The 22561-nt window shown below is 43.8% G+C and overlaps 1 protein-coding gene across 1 annotated transcript in view; it reads right to left on the bottom strand.

The window, feature by feature from the left end:
* Window positions 1-22018, bottom strand: part of ARID1A (AT-rich interaction domain 1A) — an 89434-nt gene extending 67416 nt beyond the window's left edge. The window contains exon 1 of the mRNA XM_063140670.1: window positions 20822-22018. Within this exon, the coding sequence (XP_062996740.1) occupies window positions 20822-22018 (1197 nt within the window). The remainder of the gene's footprint in view (window positions 1-20821) is intronic.
* Between the last annotated feature and the right edge of the window lie 543 nt (window positions 22019-22561).

Here is a 22561-nt window from a genome sequence, read left to right as displayed (position 1 = left end):
GTTCATTCACACGAACCTCCATCAATTCCTGGGTTAAATAACCCAGAATTAGCCATGACGTGTGAATCAGGGGAATATCTGTCGACCCTGTGTTTGACTGGTGGTTTTTTTCTGAGATTGACCCAATCTTTACCAGAGCTGTTTTATCAAATGGACTAACAAGGTTTTGGCCCATAATTTTCATAGTATGTTATTGGTTTCCCCTCTAAACATTTACTAGATAAATGGACCCTTCTCGGAGGCCTCAAGTAGGGCCCATGAAAAGATGGCAGTGCTGAACGGAAGGGGGGGAGAAGCTTAAAATAAGAGCTAAGCTTTGATTTGTAGAAGAAAAAGGTAAATACCCACAATTTAAGAACTCATACAAAAGGGGGGTCCTAACAGACTGGATTATATCTGCATATGAATAAAACCAACAGTTCTCCCCCCAAAAATCCATTCTTTGTTTTAAGATGCCTAAATGTACCTGATTATTACTTTAAAAGCTAACAAGTTATTTTGTAAGAACTGCCTAATTAAACAAGTATAGGGGTTTTTTTAAGCGATCAAAGCAATTTTCATCTTATCAATGAAAATCAACTGAATGTTGCACCTCTTTCTTTCATTGGTCATGTATTTTTACAGAGGACCAAGACACTTACCACCAGTGATAATGGGAGGCAAGGGTTCTGAATCGTCTCTCTTATAGGAATTAGCATAAGAAGCAATACCACACCAACATTTTTGATTGTGCCAATGGTTCTTAACACTGATAGCACAAGTTTTTCCTATGAGCCACAGTAGCTGAATCTGCTGTAGCAGCCACATGTAATATTGAAGTTATGACGCATATAATATTGAAGTTATGATTATGCAACTGGGGGTCAGCAGTGGGGAGATCATATACAAAAGACCAAACCATGTGTATGTTTGTTGATAAAATATGCAGAGGCCTTTGCAATTTCTTCCCATCTAATGAATAAAAGTCTGGGATGATTGTCTAGACATGCAATAATAAAAAGGGGATGATTAACAGAAGGCCTTTCAAACGATTACAGTTAAACTTCAGCCAGCTTTCTTGGCAGGAAACTTAAAACACAAGAGTATAGTAGTTCAACCATTCTACTCCAGTGGTCTAAGTGACATCGCCATACAGAATAGTTATATGAACCCCCAACTTTTCCAAGTTCACTCACCTCAACCTCAAGTTGCAATAGCTTCCTGTCATTATGTGTACACAAGCCAAATGGATATGTACCCATCACAAAACTTCAACCAGCCCTTGCATACAAAAGTAAAATCCTCACAAGTCACTAGGGATCAGGGAAGGAAGGAACAAATTGCTTAATTTTTAATCACTGTAGGAGGAAAGATCCTATGTGGAATCCCACTACACCACATGAAAGAAAAATGCCACAGAATGAAAGTGTGGCTGTGGATCAAGGTGGTGTACTCATGTTGGGAGTGAATGAGTTTAGAAGTGAGAGATTTAGCTGACTTTAACATCATGCTCTCATGCTGCTGAATGCCTCTGGAGGAAGCAGACAAAGAAGGTTGGTATGCCAGTCATGGGATTAGTGGAGCAAATGGGTTGGTGAGACAGTGGGGCAATTAAAGCAAGGATCAGGGGATAGGGAAGAACTAAAGGCAACTACTGAGAAGCAAAAGAGGAAAAAAATGCTTCTAAGAAACCTACAGGAAGGAGCAAAGGCGAGAACAAGGGGAAGGTGTATGGAGTCGAACACTGTAATTCTCTCTCAGATGTGGCGATGGTCAAAGTAGAAAGGTTAGACTAGCAATTCTTAGAGAAGATGAGATTGAAAGAGTGGCAATGGGTGAGGGTCATCCAAAATATGTAAACCAAAGTCAGGGAAGAGAAAGGAGGAGGCAGCTCTGTCAGAGGTTATCACAACGTAACTGTTGAAGTCACCAAGTAGCAGAAGCGAGAATGTTTCAGAGAAAGAGAGGCAATCCTAGCAACAAGGCCTGACATGAAGGTTGAGAGAGCGAGCCAGCGGGACAATACAATACAACAACACAGAGATGCAAAAGGGGAACTCTGAGAAGCAATGGAAGGGTGGACACCTGGTAGTGTTTCACCAATGCTCTCACCATGACTTTTGGGGCAATATACAAAGAAAGGGAGAAGCAACAATTGTGAGGTGGGGGAGAACTGACATTTCAGTAGGCACAACGTAGTCATGGGGGGTATCTGCTTTCTGGGTGAGAAAGAAAGAATTCAGAACGGGGACAGGTAGACATCAGGCTTGTAAAATCTTCTTTCTTACTACATAGAGATCCACCAACCAGAAACAGGGGCAAAAGGCACTTAAAATTAAAGAATTTGGAATCCAGGAACTTAATCGTCTTTCATACAACAATCCACTCCTGCCCCCACCTTCTTCTTTTGAGCAATATAAAATGGGGTGTTCTTTGTTGTTGCTATTGTCAAACAATTGGAAATTGGGAAGTCAGAGCCCTGGGGAATAAAATCCTCCTGCCTCAGAAGCTGTGGGCCTGGGTGAGGGGCCAGGTTCTAGTACTATGAGGGGGAGAACAATGTCTCCCCAGCACTGTGCATAATTGTGTACCCCTCTGCCATGTCTCCCCTTACCCACCTTATTTCTAAGCTAAACAGCCCCAGCTGCTGTAACCATTCCTCATAGGGGAAATGCTCCATCCCCCTTCATGATTTTAGCTGCCCTTCTCTGCACTTTTTCCAATTCTACAGTGTGCCTTTTTAAGGTGTGGTGACTAAGAGTGGTCACACCATAGATTTGTAGAAAGGGACAGTTCTGCTTCCATGTTTCCTGGTCATTAGTGGTAACTCATAATTGTCCTCGATGCTCAAGGCTACCATCCAGCACAGTCAATCCCAGGCTAGGCAGAAAAGGAGACAGAACACTAGATGTAACATGGCATCAACGTCCAGCCCTCTCCCAAAGCAAGAGAGCAAAGAAAGCCCAAGCCTCAGAACTGAGCAAGGGGAAGTTGATCACCTCCTAAGTAATTAGCTGCAAGGCCTGGCTGCTCTCATATTCCTATTTGTTGGTGGCAAATCAAAAATCAAATAAGAGTGTTAATATCTTCTGTAGCAGAATAAGGATGACGTTTCTAGTCAAGCCACGGTCCGAAGGCTCTCCCAATCTGGATACTGTTCCTGCTCACTCTTTTAACTCACAACCAAACAAGGCAAGCAGCTCCCAAAAGAAGCTAGCAACCAACTGGAATAATGAATGGAAACGTGTATTTGTAAAATGCTGTAATTAAAACAACTTTACTATCTTGGAATTAAAACACATCCTTACTGCCCACTGAGATCCTTGCAATTTACAGGTCACAGCTCAAATCAGCTTTATTGCGGAGCATCTGTAATAAATAATACCAGGGAGCAGGAATCTAGCTCCAATTGGTCTGAAAGTCGAAAACTTAGTGCGAGTTCAGAACCAATTTAACTCGTCTCTTAAAAGTTTGTTACATGCTGCTCTTAGAAAGTCTCACATGAAGTTGTGGCATGAAACCGGAGAAAACAAATATACTCCATGTGTTTTAAAATGGTATACTACAGCAAAAGCTTATAGTTGTATTAAGAAGCTTGCACCAGCCATCTACATGTTAACTCAGATGGATTAATTGGACCGCTTATAAAAGCAAAGTTAGCAACACTAGGAGTTGTTCAGCAGGGAGGGAGGGAGAGAGAGAGATCCCTGTCTGCAGATGAGTAGATATTGAAATTCATATTATGCCAGTGCCAGGGGGGAAGGAGGAACAGCCGATGCTGCAAAGCTTTCAGTAGTTTAAGAACAAGTATAGCAAGAAACCAGAATACTAAGAGGCAGGGCCAATTTTACTCTTATAATGATAGCAAATCTTGACGCACAGCTCTCCTACTGATTTTCAGACACCTATTTTCATATCTAATAACAACCTTTTTTCTGGATAAGCATCCATTGGTTGTATTCAGATGTCATTGTAAATCATGACCACAGCTTTATCATGACAGGAACAAACTTAGCCTCATACTTCCTCCACCTTCAGAACTGCAGGGATGAATTCAAAAGCTTTTGCCTCCATTTTTTTTTACTAAACACAGCTTGTTGCGTCATCTGATCCTGACAAACTGTGGTTAATTTTAACTATGGTTTCTTCAAACCACAGTGTCAGTGGCTAGTGGTTAATCTAAAATGGCTTTTGCTTCTCATGTCACATGAAGATAATTCTTTTTGATGGTGCTGCACTGGACAGCCATCAAGTTGTAACTTTGTAGACGTGATACAGCACTACTTTTGTGCTCAAAGTGTTTCACATACATTTCAACATTCCTTGCAAAAAACACAAAAGGCCATCCTTGCTATATTACAGATCAGGAGGAGGAGATTGTTCAGGCAAAGTGAGAGAAAGTCACCCAGAAAGCTCAAGGCTGCTAGAGGACACCAAATCTAAATTGGTGTCCTCTAGCTCCCAAACCAAACTCTTAATTGCCTTTATATCAACTGCTGTACAGGTTTGAATTCTGCAATTCTATGTTTTATTTGCACTGTTACTTAGTTTTGGGGCAATGACCACAGCACCAATGCTTTTGGTATTCATTCTTCAATTCAGAGCCGACCACATGTTTCCAAGGAGCCTCAGGGAACCTTTAATTATTTCGTATTGTATGGTACTTTACAATTATAGCATTTTTATTGTTAGATAGCTTTTCATATTCTGATGTTTCATTTGTTTCTGTATATTAGCAGCCACTTTGGGCTTCCTTTTGGAAGGGAAAGTATGGCACAGACATTATACTGGAATACTATTACAACACACACACACACACACACACACACACACACACACACAGGTGTTTTGACATCAAAATAATGGAAATATTCAACCTCCTCCACAAAAAAATGAACTTTTGTTTTCTCCCCAGAGCTAAAATAATATGTGATCCTGATGGTCAGAGTCAAAATACACTTTGAAAGGAATGATTATTGTAAAAGCCAAATGTGATCTATAGATCTAGTAATCAAGCACCCTTTAAATCAGAGGTGCCTTTAAATGGAGGGCTGCACCCCCCTGGGGGATGTGGTCAGTGGCCACATACTGGTAGTAAGTGAGGCCAAAGCCAAAATTGGGCAGAATACACATTCACCCAAACCCCTTCAGTAATCTTAACATTTCCCCTGCACTACCACCCCTGGTACTCAACAGGAAAACGCCCGGGCTGCCAGTGAAGGAAGAAAGTTATCTGTTCCTCCACTGGCAACATACTTGGCTCCCCCGCTGTGTGATGAGGAAAAGGCTTCTCTTTCTCAGCACAGAAATGCAGCGAGCTGAAAGATGGGGGGGGGGGGAACACACTCTTCCTCCATCAGCAGTTTGCTGTGAAGGGCAAGGAGTGAGGCTGAGGGGACAGGGCTGGAGATTCCCTACCCTTGCTTTAATTAAACTAGCAGAGGTAACAAAAAATGATCTTTGCATAACCGATGGATATCCCATCGATAACTGCATCCCTGTACGACATAACTACCAGTTAAGACACTGGCTAGGTTCACACAACATGCTAATCCACCAGTATGGGTTGTTGTTGAACCATGGATTATCATGTTGTCTGAACGCGCGTTTTCGACAGGGCTGCTCATTAACTATGCAGTGTGGCTTGTTAACTAACCTGAAGAACCCCATGGGTTCTCAATGTGGCTTGTTCAAGAAAAATAAACCATACTGCATGGTTACAAGATACCCTGCAAAAAACACGCGATGTTCAAACACAATAATCCACCCTTCGGAAAACATGCTGCGTTCAGACAACATCAATCACCCTGAGAATACACTGTTCGGGAGACAAGTTAACCCACCTTACCGAAAATGCACTGGGTTCAGACAACACGCTAACCTATTAGCTAAACTAGGGATTTGGGGGAGAACCTCCCCCTACCAAATTGGCACTGCAGTATCACTTAAGACCTTAAAACCATCACTTTTAAAGCAGTGTGTTCCAGTCAACAGAAAACACACACCTTTCATACAAATCCCATTGCAGTGCAAATCCCACCTGAGTGAATTTGGATATGTCTCACTCTCTGATCTGTAAAATGAACAAGTGACCTAATGTGAGAACAGACAGAAACAGTAAAGCATCCTGCACTGGACAGTTGCTTAATATAGCACAAGACTTGCAGACCATGTGACAAGTTAGAGACTTACCCAACACTGTACGAAATCTGTGGAAATATTTGCCATATCGATCGTTTCAGAAGCAAATAGCTTTTAATAGTTAAAATCCTGTTCTAGAAAGAGATTTGTCTAGCTTGGTATTCATGTTTAATTATTTACATCAAGTTAATAAATACCAGTTATTTCTCTTAGAGCTATTCAGGGTACACAGTCCTACAGCCTTCTGGACTAAAATTCACCAATCATCATTCATGAAGTCTGACTTACGAGACAAATATAAAAGAAAGGCTGCCTATAGCTAGGATGTTCCATCATACAACTGTGTTGAGATGATAGGATGGCAATGAGCAACACTTTGGGGGTGTATTCAGGACTCAGTCACCCCATCATCATAAGGCCTCGGGCCAACTGGTTGGTCAAGGCAATAGCCATGAACTACATTCCCAGCATCTTCTCTGCCCACATAATGAAGAAGCCTTTCCCCTACAGAGGCGCACGCTACAATCAAGTAGTATTTTAATAGTTCTACCCAAAAGAGTAGCTGAACTTAAGAGTTGCCCACCTAGTAAGATTAAGCCATGTGTTCTGTTATTGATTTTCTACCGTCAACTGCAACATGTATCCCCCAAGCAATACCTTCTTGACTTTATAATTGCTTCCACCCCACACCAAATCAGGGTAAAGTAAATATTTGCCTTATTAGGTCAAGTGTTTAAACAAGGCACAATTCATCCAAATTCCCTCTATTTCTGAGGTTTAGTGGTGAGTGCTGTCGCTTATGGAGCCAAAGTAACACCCCCCATGCACAAGAGGGCGGCAAAAGAGGCTTGGGGAAACCTCCGAGGTGTATAAAAGTATAACAATATCTTCTTCAAGAACACCCCCAAAACAGCCCAATGAAAACTAAGTATTCCAGTGGCCACAGAATGCAAGGGGGTGGGTTTGGGGGCAACAGAAAACTGGATGGGTCTCAGTTGCAGGTCCCACAAGGGAGCAGGATCCAGTCTAAGGAAGCCCATCCTATCTTTCTCCTGGTTATTCCACCAAGCCTGTGATATTTAACATCTATTTTATGTCCTTTAACTGGACAAATTGCACAGCTTGTCAAATTATGAATACTTATAGTTCTACCTACCAAACAACGTACACATTTACTTCTCATCTCATGGGAATGCACTGTTCTGACCAGTAGCTTACTAGCACCTTGCATTTGGGACATCTGCACACTAGTCCTATGCATGTTTAGTCCTCAAAGTAGTCCTCAAAGGGACTTGCCACCGGACAAGTATGCTTAGCAATGCAGCCTTAGGCCTGGTTTGCATGAAATGACAACCAAACTCTCAGTTCCAACTCTAGTTTGTTGGGGGAGAGACAAACCAGAATTCTGTGTTTCAGTATCATGATGAACAACTGGGGGATGAAGCATCTCTGAATTCAGCTGCTCCCACCAGCAGGAGGAGCCAAGCAGGGGCACTCCAGCCATGGTGACTAGCACGCTGGGTCGTTCATGACAACTCAAGAGTTTCAGAAACTGCCCTGGATTGTCACTGCATACAAACCAAGCCAGTGGCCCCATTCAGAAGACACCTTAAACCATGGCTTTAACCATGGTGGTTATGCCAGAAAGCCAGGCTGTGTTCAGAAGACACCTTAAACCATGGCTTTAACCATACTGAATAAAACAAAAAGCCTTATTCGCCATGGTTTAAGGTGTCTTCTGAATCAGGCCTTAGTCTTCAAATAAATGGTTATGCTCAGTGCAGATAGTGTGCATGTGTACTGAGACTCAAATAGAAATCCATGTTTTGCAACAGATACAACTTGTGTGCAATTAATTTCAAATTACGATCTTAATGTAGCTTGACACAGATCATGAAGACAAGTTAAGCAAATGTACTGCATACTATTTTTCTAATAATTAAAATACAGAGATATTAAAATTTAAGGAATTCTACACAGTAAAAGTGTATTTGACAGGAAAGCTGAGTTAGACTCAAGTCTACTTTCACTGTTTGGAAAGTCTGAAGCACTTTATATTTCTCCAAACCAGTGTTCACTCTTTAATAGTCATATAGAACATTTCTCTCATCTGTTGTTCATTCCTTCCACTCCATGGATCTCCTAGGCAAGAGTCAATATGAGCTCAGGAAGGCAATCTGTACAAAGAAAAGACTATCAGACATTCATTCACCGGGCAGTAGTATTGCTGAATACCCCCAGCTCACTTAAGAGACAGGAAATGAGTTGAAACTACTACTGCTATGCTTAGTGAACATACAAATATCTAAATTGCAGGACAACAGAGCTTATCCAATATTTGGCAAGAACACATCTCAATAGCATTTATCAAACTTCTACAGATTCCGACTGAGTAACTTCTTGAAATCACTACTTAGGCTTTTCAGAGCACCAGAGAACACGGCTGTATCTGAATTGCAGTTAATATCAGGTAACATGTCAATAAACCCACAAATAAAAATGATCCAATCGTTTCAACACTTTCACAGGGCCTGGATTCAATGGGCCAATGTGCACATCACGACAAGCTGCCGTAGGTTAATTAACCCTCAGGGACACCGCAGCATGTGCTGGCTGCCATTTTGAATATGCAAGCCCTGATCAGCCATTGCCATGGCCTGTTGTATCGTGCGAACCTGGGTGGCATGGGTTTTGAGAGGGTTATTTAATCTTCGCACAACCCCCACTACCTGGGTTCACATGACACAACAAACCATAGCAACTGCCAGCCAGGGCTTGCATATTCAAAATGGTGGCCAGCACATGCTGTGGTGGTCCTGAGGGTTAATTAACTCAGTGGCTTGTCGTGAAATGCATACGCAGTCCGTGCATGTCTCATGTTCCCCAGTTAGGGAAACTAGAATACTGATTCACATGGATAAGAGAAAGATAAATATACTTTCAAAGAAGCTAGGAAAATAATATATTATTGCACTACTTCACTCTAGAAACTCGGGAGTACTTGATTCCTCTAGTAGCAAAGTTGTTATAGTTGCCAAAGTTGCATCGTTAAACTGCTGAGCAATGCCAAGACCTGCAAGTCCAGGTGCACAGAGAAATATGAATCCCTCCCCAACCCATACCTAATTATATCACATGGGCAGATCACTATACCCTTTTGTAACAAGCAATACATTAATCCCGAGAGAAGCAGTTCTTCCTGTTCCAGCCCTGTTGGTGCTTATTCCTCCCTTTGCGTGCCTCACAAGGCATGTTTGGGCACTATTACTTTAAACACAGAGCATAAAGGAAGAAATGAGCGCTGCGTCGAGGAGGAATGACCTTGTCGTTAAGGCACAAGTCTAGAAATCAAAGAGCTGGGTTCTATCCCCAGCTGTTGCCCAGAGTGATTGTGTGAGTCTGTACAAGTTAAAACCTCTGGATTTGCAGTTTCCCTTTATGTAGAAGTAGACTACAAGAGGACCAAACACACAAAAAGTTAGTAATCCACAGAAAGCTTTCACTGACAAAAAGCCACTAACCAAACATTTCTATACAAATTTAGTTTGATGACTGAATTGACAGGTCTGTATTGTTGGAAGAGCTATTGAAAGCTATTGGGGGGAAATGCTGCGTCTAAATCTGCTGAAAGATTTTTAGCCTCTCCGCTGCTCTCCAGCACCTCATGAACTGTTCAAGCACAACGAAGCCATTAAAAAGTCACCTGCTTTATTGTACAAAACCAGGGGCGGGGGGGGGGGGAGAATAGGAAGGAAGATACAACCTATAAATTTACATCATATAAGGAAAAGACAGCAACCTCATTAGTTTCACTTAGTATTTCTGAACTGGGAGGGCCTCTTGCTCAGTAACGTAACTTATCCCCACCCCTCACCTGGTTTTCCATGTTTTTGTTCAGTCCTCACTGAGCTGTTTTGGGATCCTCCCTCAGCAGGGTTCCTCCCCCCCCCCCGCCCCCCCGCACACACATAAAGATCTGTTGTACTTCTACAAACCTTGAGGTTTCCCTGAATCTGGCGATACCTCCCTTTAAAAATATATATTATATTATTTAATTAATTAATTTCTATAACACCCACTTCCTAATAGCCAAAAGCTCTCTGGGCAGTTTACAATGCTTGGATGGTGCATTTCGGCTACCTAAGTATCCACACTAACCTCTGAAATTCAGAAATAGAGGGAATGATACAGACACGTACATGACAACACATACTGTCCTTTACTTATCGTAAATTTATACTTAGAATATAATTTTCTAAGATAGCATAGCATCTAGATAGCTATTCCACCTTCATTTTAGTTGAACAACCACTCTTTCCTCCCTCCCAAAGGGAAATCGGAAGATGGTGTTCTGGATGGGGTTGTCCTTATGTAGTGATATGGGGGTGGAAGATTTTCCTGGGGAAATTTTCCAAAATGGATTTTTTTAAAAACCAGTGTTTTATTTTTCCTGCAGAAAATTTCCCATTTCATAAGTTCATTGACAACAGTAAAGAGATGGCAAATACAATTTAAGGAAAACTTGACAGTTTCAAAATTGCAGGTGAGTGGTGGTCAGCATAGCATGCACAGCTTTGGGGGTTGCTAAAATTTATTAGTGCCACGGTTTTTTGGTACCTTTGGGGGGGGGGTTTCTAACATTTAAACAGTGTAAAGAAAATACATTCTACTGTAAAAAAAATAAAGACAACTTTTCTAATAAAATTTTCTACATATTAAAACATTTAAATCACAATAGGTGTGCTTTAATATTTTTTCTCAAATATTTGAGGCCAAATGCTTATGGCATATTGGAACAAAAAATACCATGGGATATTTGTTTTAAAAGCTCAATTAGATCATTTTCTACAGCAGCACCTGGTGCACTTTAGATTTTTCAGACTTCAACTTCCATCAGTCCCAGCTAGCATGGCCAATAGTCAGGAATGCTGGGAATTGTAGTCTCAAAACATCTGGAGGGCCACAGATTGGAAGGGGGCTTCTCTGACACAAACTGAAAATTTTCTGATACAAGTTAACCTAATTTAGGAAGTATCTAAATTCAAAATTTTCTGGAAAACCCATATCATTATCCTTAAGGAATAGGTTCACAACCTAGGGATGCTTTTTGATCTGGTTCTTACTTTAGATGCTGATGTGACATCAGTGGCAGAAGGCATCTTCCACCAGTTTTGACCCCTCCTGGACAGCAATTACTGGCCAGAGATATCCATGCTGTGGTTGTATCTAGACTATATCAGCGCAATGCATTGAATGTAGGGCTGCCTTTGAAAGCTAACTTTAAACAACAGCTTGCACACCGTAACAGCAGCTAATAACTAGAAATAGCTGCATGGAACAACCAGCTACTGTTAAGATGGTTCCACTGGTTGCCAGTGTGTCTGGGCATGATGCAAAGCACAGGTTCCAACTTCACAGCCCTATATAACATGGGACCCAGGTGTCAGAGGGGACATGAAACTGCCTGTACACTGAGATCATTGGTGAAGACACCCAAACAGGTGCCTCCACCTTCAAATGGAGAAGCCATTGATGACCAGGAAAAGGGCCATGGTCTGCTGTGGTGCCTGTTTATGGAACCTTGCCTGGCACCAAATTTTGTTTTAAGTATCAGATTAAAACAGCTATTCTCTCCATAGCTTTTAAACAGACAGGAAGATGAGGTTGGCCTGTTCCTTCAGACATCTGTATGATATTGGATTCCACTACAGTTTTATGTTGCTTTTCTATCTTTTTATTGCAATGTTATGGGTTCTTAATTGCGTATGATTTTGCTTTTTACAAGCTGCCTTGTGGATGCCCGATCTACCCAATTTTACAATGTATATACATCTTAAACAAAATAATACATAGGCTCACACACATGCCTGCCTAGTCACATTCAATGTGTTATACAGAAGTAAACATATGCTTTCATCTCTCCTGCCCTACACCTCATTCTTAGTAGACCTCACAGAACTGCAACCAACAAAGTTCATAACACAGATTAACCTGGTTCGCACATAATGACAAACCATCAGTTTAAAAACCAATGGGTTGTCATGCTTAAGCGGCAGTGCTGCTGCAGCACCTCTGCCTCTTCAGCATTATGCAGCAACCCACAATTGGCTCCTTCCCAGGTTGCTGAGCATCATGTCTGAACCCAGACCACTGGATTGTTTAGGAGCTAAACAATCCAGCGATTAACCCATGGTTTGTTGTTGGGTTAACCGCTGGGTTGTTTAGCCCCTAAGTAATCTAGTGGTCTGGGTTCAGATGTTATACTCAGTAACCTACAAAGGAACTGATCATGGGTTAATGAGTTAAAGCAGAGGAAGTGGTTAAGCTGCCATTGAGTCAATGTGGAACCTAAGGCCACATTTTGGAATTATAAATACAGAAAGATAGAATAAGGTCACACCCCTCCCACAAAAAAAATCTAGTTGAAACACCTGCCATTATATATAAAATTGATTTTTAGTCTAAGGGATGGATCATCCTCTTCATGGATCTTCCTCTTAAAAAAAGAGGTCATTCATCAAAATTTATTAATAACAGGTTTAAGTTACAATTCATAATGAATACACAGCAAAGATAGCCAGAAATCCAGCCCAAAGTACCAAGTGCTGGGGGAATCTATTAACAGAGATCCTTGAAGAACTGCATCTGTCAGAGTGAAAACATGGAGATGGGGACATGTACCTTTGTGCATGCTCAGCCCTACTGAACTCAAATGCGAACCCTATAAATGTGTTTTTCCATTTCAGCCCCAGAAACTCTCTGGTAGAGGTTAGGTAGAACCGTACTTTTTCACTCTTACAAATAAGACGATAAAAAAATTACCAGCCTGTCAAATTTATACCATCTGTGGCACATTAACAGCCTTAGAAGTTTATCTACCACTCACCTGGAAGCGATTCCTGCTCTGTATGGGAAAGTAGATGAATGTCTGCTTATAAGCCTGGTTTGCTTTCATATATGCATGCATACATCTTTAAAGATTCTGTCTTATATTCATGTGTTTAGAACAGGAATTCTGCTCACTGAAATCCATCTCCCTCCACCCTAACCCTGAGACATCACAAAGATAATGATCCAGTGCAGATGTTATGCCCCCAATCTCCTCACTATGGTCCTCTCCCCACCACCAGCACCAATGAATATCCTCCTCTCTTCCCCAAGTGTTCTGCCTGCACCAAAGTTAACAAACCATGGTTTGTACCATAGTTAAAGGCGAACTCTGTTGAAAGATAACTATAACTATGGTTAGTGTTGCTATCAGTGTGGGCGTGACACGTGCAGCATAGTTAAGTTCAGAACAACAGAGGGAAGGAATTCATGCTTGAAAGCCCATGACACACTACTGATTTGCCAACCATGATAGAAGATGGGAGCATTGCATCTTAACCAAGACGTTGTTCAAAGAGGTAAAATATTCAACCAACTACAAAGGAGCAACAGAGATCAGCTTTCCCATCAGATTTTCTCTTTTTGGTTAATATTCTCAGAGCCAATAAACTGTCATTAAACGCCTTGTTTTAGACAGGAACCTCTTAAATGGGAAAACTGCAAGTCCTTAAAGACATAGCCAGCTCTAGTTAAAATGAGCCTCATTTTCCAATTTGAATCTGAGAAGCGTTTAAAAATTCAGAAGGTTTTCCTCCTCTTTTCCAGCACTTTTAAAAGCTTCTGATGCCAGGGAGATCTCTCCCTACAGGGCACAATTTGTGAATGAACTATTACAGCATTACCACTGAACATTAAGCTTAAAAAAAAAGAGAGAGAAACAGATGAAATGACAGTGGAAAGAGACCGATTAGTTTAGAAAATTGGCAGGAGATTCTGACCAGAAATGGTTCATAAAGTAACAGTCCCATTGGCTCCTCAGTACATAACTTGATTAAGAGCCTCGGCATAATATTATTACTATAAGAGTTACTGTATAAATTAGTAAAGAGAGGGATGGAACAGCCATCACCAGAGGTAAATTCAGCACTTGCAAGACAACGTGTTTTGACTTCACCAGCTATTGCCCTCGAGTTGGACAAGCTTCATTCAGGGGTGGGAAACATGGAACCGGTAGACTTCTCAGAATCCCAACCTTTCAGAAACAAGAGTACCTCGCCCTGATGGCTACAGTTCTATCTATATGTGATGACTTGCCATGATAAAGCAACAAAAGCCAGTAAAAAGCAGTCTCAGTTTTATTTTGTGTGTTTTTAAAAAGACACCTTCCAGTATCAATTTAGAAAATACAACCGCTTTCTATTTCTAAATTCATTCAGAATATAGTCACTGTGGTTCAATTTGGAGACTTAGGTTGTTCCCAAATTCACTCCTGTATTCATGGTATATCAACAGAGCAATGTCCCTACCTGCGGTTTGTTAATTCAGACATGATGGCAAACCACAATTAGCAAAAACGTTAGTTTGAATTGCGATAGTTTGACATCCCCCTCAAACATTATAGTTTGGAAAGTAGTTATCTTCAGATATTTATTTATTGCATTTTTAGACCGCCCAATAGCCGAAGCTCCCTGGGCGGGTCATGGTTTTATTTATAATTTTATAACCCTTCTTTACCACAAAACAGACACAATGTGGTACACAACAAAAAGTAAAAAATAAAGTACGAATACAACAAAAGTAACTAAAAAAGGCTACTACAACACCGACTGGGCTTAGGCAACATGACAATTAACAGTGGTTTAAATAGTCGATGGTTGGTTATTTAACCCACTGTGGGTTATCACATTGTGTGGAGGGAATTTTTTAACCAATGGTTGGTTATTTGGCCAAAATAACCAACATTGTGCAGAGTTGGTTATCTGAACTACTGCTGGTTATTGTGTTGTGTGGAGGGCACCGTTGGTTATTTCGTCAGCCAGAGTCACAAGGCAAGAGCTGTCAAGGCAGCGACTGCCGCTCTAGTCCAACCGACAGGATAGATTTTTGGCAGCAATGGCTGATGGAATACTAGCAGGAGGACTGAGGGGAGGAGAGAGGGCAGAGATGAGTGAGTCAACTCAGCGTGGACTAATAGTCAATGCAACTCTGATCCCAATCCACTCCATGGTTGATTATTATCATGTTGTGTGGGGAGTACCCCCTAGATAAATAACTGCTGAGTTGATTATTACCCCACCATTGACTATTGTGTTGTCCGAACATAGCCACTGTCTTAAGTGTTAGCTTAAAAGTGGGTAATGAGTGGGGAATTTGTTTTACAAACCATGGTTTAATGTTCCATCTGAAATGCAGCTTGTGGAGTTTCGAACATATCAAAGATTGACATTAAGCACACCCATGGAAGTGATACATGGTATATGTGGATAAAATACATTTCAAGCTATTCTCCAAAGGTACAATTGTTTTATTTACAGCTCTAGGTGTTGGACAGATTGCCCATCTCTGCCAAGGAGTCATTTGTTCCTGGCAGGACAGTTGACCAAGTTAAGGATGTGTAATCCTTTCTTATTTGCAACTACGGCATTGCACCGACCAGTTACTCAAGTGTTAAATTAACTTGCCCTGAAACAATTCTGCAAAACAATGTCATTTCGTCAACATCTTTTCAGTAACCACCCTTTCTTAAGCCAGAAGTGTCTGTAGAGCTACAGCAATACCAGGCACCTAAAAATCTAGTTTTGATATCTAGGAATCTCAAAGACTTGTCTTGATCTGAGCATTCCTTCTTAGTGAAAAAACATAAAATTGAAACAAGCATATATACATATTCCTATGTCACATTGGGCTACTTATTTTCCAATGATCTTTTACTGGGTGAAAAAGCTCCAATGTTTTTGCATACATAGCCTCACATCTTTATAATATTAGGTATAGATTGGCTCACATCTTTATAATCTAAGGTATAGATTGGCTCAGTTCACATGTTCCAATAAACCAGCATTGTTTAAAATTCTAAGTTATTGTGAACACAGCAGCCTGCTGCAAGCGGGAGTAACTTGACAACCATCTCTCCAAGGCTTCGTTAGCATTACATATGAACCACGAACTGTGGCTTGTCTCTCCCTTTACAAGCCAGAGGAATTGCCCAACAAACTGCAGGTTATTTCTCTTGCTTGTCAGGGGAAAGAAAAGCCAAAGTTCCTGGTTTGCACGTAATACTAACCAAGCCCTGCCCAGAAGGTTCTGGGTTGTTTAGCCACTCCTACTACTATAAACTCATAAGTAAAAAATCTGGGTTGTTTTGACATGTGAACCACACCATTCAGTAGGCAGGAGGATCATTGAGTGCTTAGAAGAATATCTAAATTTGGCCAAGGAATATTTTTTTAAAAAACACAAAATATTTAAATACTTCACTATTCATAATCAAAGCAGGACAAACTCCTATCTAAACAGACCAATTCAATAGCATCTCCTTTAAGATACGGGTGGGCAGAAGGTAGATATTTGGGACTTCGACTCCCAGCATTCCTGACCATTGGCAACGCTGGCAGGGGCTGCTGGGAATTGGTTCAAAACATCTGAAGTTCTACTTTCTGCCTGTCACTGCTTCAAGGAATTGAACCCATTAAACCTATTCGTATAAATCATGAAAGTCATATAGATAGACCACCTCATCAAAACAAGAGTTTATACCAACTTCCAGACAGCACACAGCCAAAACTCAACAAAATGAAAGCAGGACATTAAAAACAACAACACCTACTACCTATTAGGGCACAATTTCTGATTCCAAGGTATCACAGCTCATTGGCAGCACAGAAACACTTAGTGCCAATTTGGTGTGAAAATCACATTTTTAACATTTCCATGCTTCACTTATTGTTAGAGTTAACTGTAGCCTCAGCACCTAGAGTCCAAAGGCAAAAAGGACCATTTAATCTTTTGTTAGCAGACCATTTAAAAACGGAGTACAGAAGAGATGCAGCAAAAAAACAGTTGATGAGCACACAGCTACATGAAATTTTGCCAAGAGGTGAAGATTTTAAAAAATAAAATAAAAAACCAACCTCCAAACAGCCACCTTTACTGTTGGATCTTCATCCAATGGCCAGTTTGGGAAGATGAATGTGCCATCAATTTACAAGTAAATCTAAGCTGTAGCAAAAAGCTTAGACCAGGTAGGCAGCCTGATGACCTCCAGATGTTGTGGACTACAACTTCTCTTCTACAACCCCTGACCAATGGCCATGCTGACTAGGGCTGATGGGAGATGTGATCCAAAATATCAGGAGGACACCAGGCTGTCTACCTCAGCGTTATTGCAATACCACCCCCAACATCCCCATTTTCTCTAGATGCCCTAAAGATTCCATTGCCAGCCACTCAGAATTGATCAGGAACTCTAGATTTCCACTTTATACTTTGAGACAGAAAGTCTGTTCTCTTTACTCAGTTTGATGTTTCCAGGTCAGAAATGTCAGCCTATGCAGAGAGTGCCTGCATCTATCCCAGAAGCAGACACCAATACTGAATATTTGTATCCATCAGAAAAGCTCTCTTCAAAGCATACATTCTGAGTTTATATGTGTGTGTATAGATATATATGGGGGGGGAGGTAATCTTAATGTATTGTATTTCATTTTTAGAGTTTTGTTGATTGATTTTAAGTATATTTCAGCCTCCCCTCAAAACAATGAACAGATAACAAACTGTATTATTGATATGATAGCTAAACACAAAAGGACCAAACCTGACTTATTTAAAGTCACGCAGTGAGCTAAAGAGACTTAACAACACAATACTTCTGAGTTAACATGCTCAGGAAGTTCCAGAGTTCAGTGGGTCTTACTCCCTAGTAGATGTGTTTAGCTTGGATCCTCGGATGTAGAATAGAAACCAAAACATGCAACAGAGTGCTAAAAGGAAATAGAAATTAGCGTATTTCATTTCTGCTCTTTTGCTCCTGCATTCTTCCCTCCACAACCCAGACACTTAACACCTGGAACACAGATCCATGTAAGGTTTCACAGACCAACACTGAACCCAAACCTTAAGAAATTTCTCAACATCTCCTCCAGTTTTCAAACAAATTATCTGTCCACTAACAGAGTAGGAACTCTTCCCTAAATCTAAATTACTTTTCCACCAGCCATTAAATGTTGTCCCAGATGTACATCATTCCCTTCCCTCTCCCATTCTACACTCAAAGTTACTCACATGCATAAATAGTTCACTTACATTAGACATCCTTACTTATAAATTTTAGCTCACATGCTACTACTCTTTCCTCAATTAATTCCAACTGTCCACACACTGTAATTTAATTAGTATTTCCTCACCCCTACATGGGTATCTTCATAAACAAGCTTTCAGGACTAGAAGTATTTTTAACCATCATTGGGATGCAAGGGTGCTACAGAGTAGCCAGTTTCTCTAATACAATGTGGGATGCAACACAAACATGATATGTGAACCAACACACGTATCTCATTTGTTAAATATCTGCCTTATTTTTTATGTGTGCCTTAAAAGCGTGAAGTGTAACAGAGTTCAACATTCATCTTCCAGGTAGGCAGCCATGATTGGCTGCAGCCCCCTGTTGAAAATACCTGGCTTTGCCAACCTGTAGCGTGTGAAATAGCTCCAAGAAATATGACCAATGGTTCAACCCCATACACAAATAATCATCACAGTCTGCCTTGTGTTGAACAAAATCCTCGAAGTGATTTTAAAATCCTGCTTCAATAGAATTAGCTCAAAAGACAACATCTTTCTATTTCCCCCTCTCTTGCCTCGCTGTGTCATATTCTAGAATTGCAAGCTCCTAGGGACAGAGGCCTGTTTGTTGTTATTCTATAGTGCCATGCACAGTGACAACACTATATAAAATAATAATGACACTAATGTATGTATGGAAATAGAAATTCAAGAAAAGACTGTATATGCATACTTTTGAAAAGAAAAATACGCCTTGAACTAATTCAATATTCATATTACCATGGTAATTAAGTAACACAAATAATTTTTAGCAACAAGGCAGCAGAAAATTGAACAATTCAGTGCCACAAGTCGTTACCTAGATCCTAAAACTACTAAGAGTCTAGCAGATAGGTAGCTAGATCATGAGAGAATTGCTGCCTCTTGATAGAAACCCCCTATATAAATGCCAATGAGACAACTTGGTGCATCTTATATACTCAAAAATTTAAAAAGCCTGTTCATATTCCAAATGCATTAAAGATACTACTAAATATGTATGTGCTAATTAATATATATCCAGCAGGTAAATACCAACTATTTCCATACCCTCCTATTCCTCACTCTCATATTGCTACAGCAGGCATTACTTTCAAGTAAGCTCCTATATTAAAAGCGGACATGCAACCCTTTCCCCTCTAAGGAAACTGTTCTGGTTAATTTTCTTCCAGAACAAAATGGATGTTCAAATAGCACTAATTTTGAAAATAATGAATAAATAATATTTGCACTATTTCTGTTTCCGCAGCTAGAGCTTCAAGATGAAAAGGGTCAAGTTCTGCTGGAAACCGAGGAACCCTTATAAACTTAAGAGGAATCACTTATATCCGGGAAAGTCACAAAACCAAAACAAACAAATTGGTTTGACAGAAAAAACACACCATTGTTGCTTCAGCCCCACAGAATCTACTCCAGGCTGCATAAGGCTTAACAAGCAAAATAAATCCAAGGTACAACAGAATGCCATCGCCGCCTCTTTTGTTTCAGGCACAATGCAAGGAGGGCAGCCTGCCTGTGGATCTGCTCCTGCTGAACCTCCTCAAGGTCACAGCCAATTTCAGCTGTGGAATAAAAAAAGGCAGAAAGTGGCAGTGATGCTCTGGGTTATGGCTGGTAGAAAAAGCAGAGTGTAAAAGTTTATGAGCTCATCAGGATTGTTGTACCATTACATCAGAGGCAATTATAAATGGCCAAGAGCAGGAGATGGGGAGCCAATCAGATCACAGATAGGATGTCAACCTAAGACCAACTGTCTCCTGGCTTTGACAGAAGGATTTTACCTCCATAATTCAAATCCCAAACCAAAGCAATCTGCACTTACTACTCCAATCACTGAACTGTTTACCAGCACTTCCAAGCAGAAACTCAAGGCACTAGGCTATCTAAAAAGGCTGCCCAGAAAATGGCTTCAGCCAGCCTGGACGAAATGAGGGTGTCAGAGCAGGTCACTTGCCCTCTTAGCACCCCCTGGAAGCACAGGGGCCGCTCAATGCAACCCACACCAGGTGGAGGGAGGGGAGAGAAAGGGAGCAGAGAAAGAGTGGAGCACACCAGACCTGAACAGCAGCAGTCTGCTCAGCACACCCTCTTTTTCCCCCAACCCGGCAACATGGAGCTATTTTTGCCACCCCAACCCCTCCCTCCCCAGAGGTGGTGATGGTGGCAAGGCTTACCTCCCCCCACCCCCAGGACCCCCCTCAAAGCTCACAGCTGAAGGAGGAAAACGAGAAAGGAGAAAGGCTCTCTCTGAAGGAGCTTACACAAAGGCTGGAAAAGGGGAGGAAGGGAAGGCAGAGAGGCAGCCATTTTAGAGAGACAGAGGAAAGAGACAGACAATGGCAGCTCCCGAGCAATGTGGGCCTGAAGACGACAATACGAGCTCTGCCACGTTCAAAGGGCACCCCAGCCCCAAAGACGGGCGTCCTCGCACTCCCACGGCCAGGGGCGCCCTCGATCCTCTGCCCTAATCCCAGCCGGGCTGCCCGCCCAGCCCCCAGCCCATGTGCGCTGGTTGCCCCACATCCCTCTCGCCCAACCCGAAGCCTTTTTTTACCTGCTGAGTTCTGGTGAGCGGCTGCCCTCCTCCAGCGCTGCTGCTGCCGGGGCTCATGGGCGCGTGGTGACTCCTTTGTTGGCCTCCTGTGGCGGCCGCCGCTGCCGCCCAGCCCTGGCTGGTGCCCCCGCTGTACTGAGAGGCTATGTCCGCTGCTGCCGGGGCCTTGGCCGTTGCTCCCCCGTCCTGGGGCCCGCTCCCGTAGTCGGCCCCAGGGTACCCTTGGTAGCCCCTGGCCGAGCTAGGGGAAGTGAGCAGTTGGTTGAGGGTGGGGGTCGAAGTGGGCTGCGGGGTGGCGCCGCCGCCGCTGCCTCCGGTTCCTCCGCCAACGGCGGCCGAGGGCCCCATGGCCCCGAAGCGCTGCTGCTGGAAAGCCGCCGCGGTGGGAGGTTTGGCCCCGGCTTGCGCGGGGCTCTGAGCGTTCCCCCGGGGGGAGCTCAGGGCGTAGGCCTGAGGGGGAGGCTGGTAGGCACCCGCGCTGCGCCCGGCTGCGGGGTAGTAGGAGTTGTACTGGTGGTTGGGGAAGCCGTGCTCCGAAGTGCCGCCGCCGCCATGCGAGTTCTGGGGAGGGGACGGCCCTGGGGGGGCCCCCGCGGGCCCCGAGTACGGCTGCTCCAGGCCCCCGCTCTGCAGCGCTGCCATGCCAGGGCTTTGTTGTCCGCCATGTTGGTGGAAAGCAGCGGCCGCCGCGACGGCCGCCGCAGCCTGGGCGCCTCGGCCGTAGGGCTGCCCGAAGCCGTAAGCTGGCGGGGGCAAGGCGGCCGGATGAGTAGGGGGAGGCTGCTGCTGCTGCTGCTGCGGCGGCGGCTGTTGTTGCTGCTGCGGCGGCGTCCCCACCCCGTCGCTGCTGTTGCTGCTGCTGCTGCCGCCGCCGCCACTACCACCACCGGGCGGCTCCGGGAGGTTATTGTTCAGTGTGGCGACGGGCCTGGGGCCCGGGTTGCCGTTGGAGCTCTTCAGGTCGGGCTCGGCCCCTGCGCCCCCGCCATTGCTTTCGGCCCCGTCCTGCAGCTCCTTTCCCGGGGGACCTTCACTTTCCGACTGCTTCTCTCCGCCGCGCTCTGCCGCCACTGCCGCCGCCTCGCCCCCCGCCTCCTCCGACGAACAATCCCGCTGCTGCGCCTCCGCTTTCTTCAGCTCGGACGGAGCCGGGGCGCCCAAGCTGCTGGCGGCGGCGGGGGCCACCTGAGCGGCCATGATCCCCCCTCCCCACCCAGCCAGCCCCCCTCCCTCCTCGTCCTCCGCCCCCGACCTACTCCCTGCCTGGCCGGCCGGCCGGCACAAGGCCTCACCGCTCTGCTCTGCCTCCTCCTCCGCCTCCTCTTCGTCGTCGTCGTCGTCCTCCCCCTCGCTCAGGCGGCCGTGGCGGCGGCGGCGGCAGCGGCGGGCTCGTCGGGACAACGGGCGCTCATTCCTCGTCCCCCGGCGCGGCGGGCGAGGCGCGGAGAGCTCCGGCGGGCTGGCGGCGGGTGCGAGGGGCCTGGCCCCACTGTGCCTCCTCGCTCAGTTGCAGCCGGCGAAGAAAGGGGGAGGAGGAGGAGGAGGAGGAGGAGGGAAGGGGGAGGGGGGGCAGGACGGGGCTCCCGGTGTGGGAGAGGAGGAAGGGAAAGGGGGACACGGCCGGGCCGGGCGCGCGGAAGGCAGCCGGGCGGACTCTGCCCCCGGTCTTCGGAGCCGGGCGGCGCGGCCGGAGAGGCGAGACTAGGCGAGCCGAGTGGCGGCGGCTTCCGACTCTCGTCC

Source organism: Elgaria multicarinata, chromosome 13 (genome assembly GCF_023053635.1).
Source record: "Elgaria multicarinata webbii isolate HBS135686 ecotype San Diego chromosome 13, rElgMul1.1.pri, whole genome shotgun sequence".
NCBI lineage: Eukaryota > Metazoa > Chordata > Lepidosauria > Squamata > Anguidae > Elgaria > Elgaria multicarinata.
This window is presented reverse-complemented; position numbering and strand designations above follow the sequence as displayed.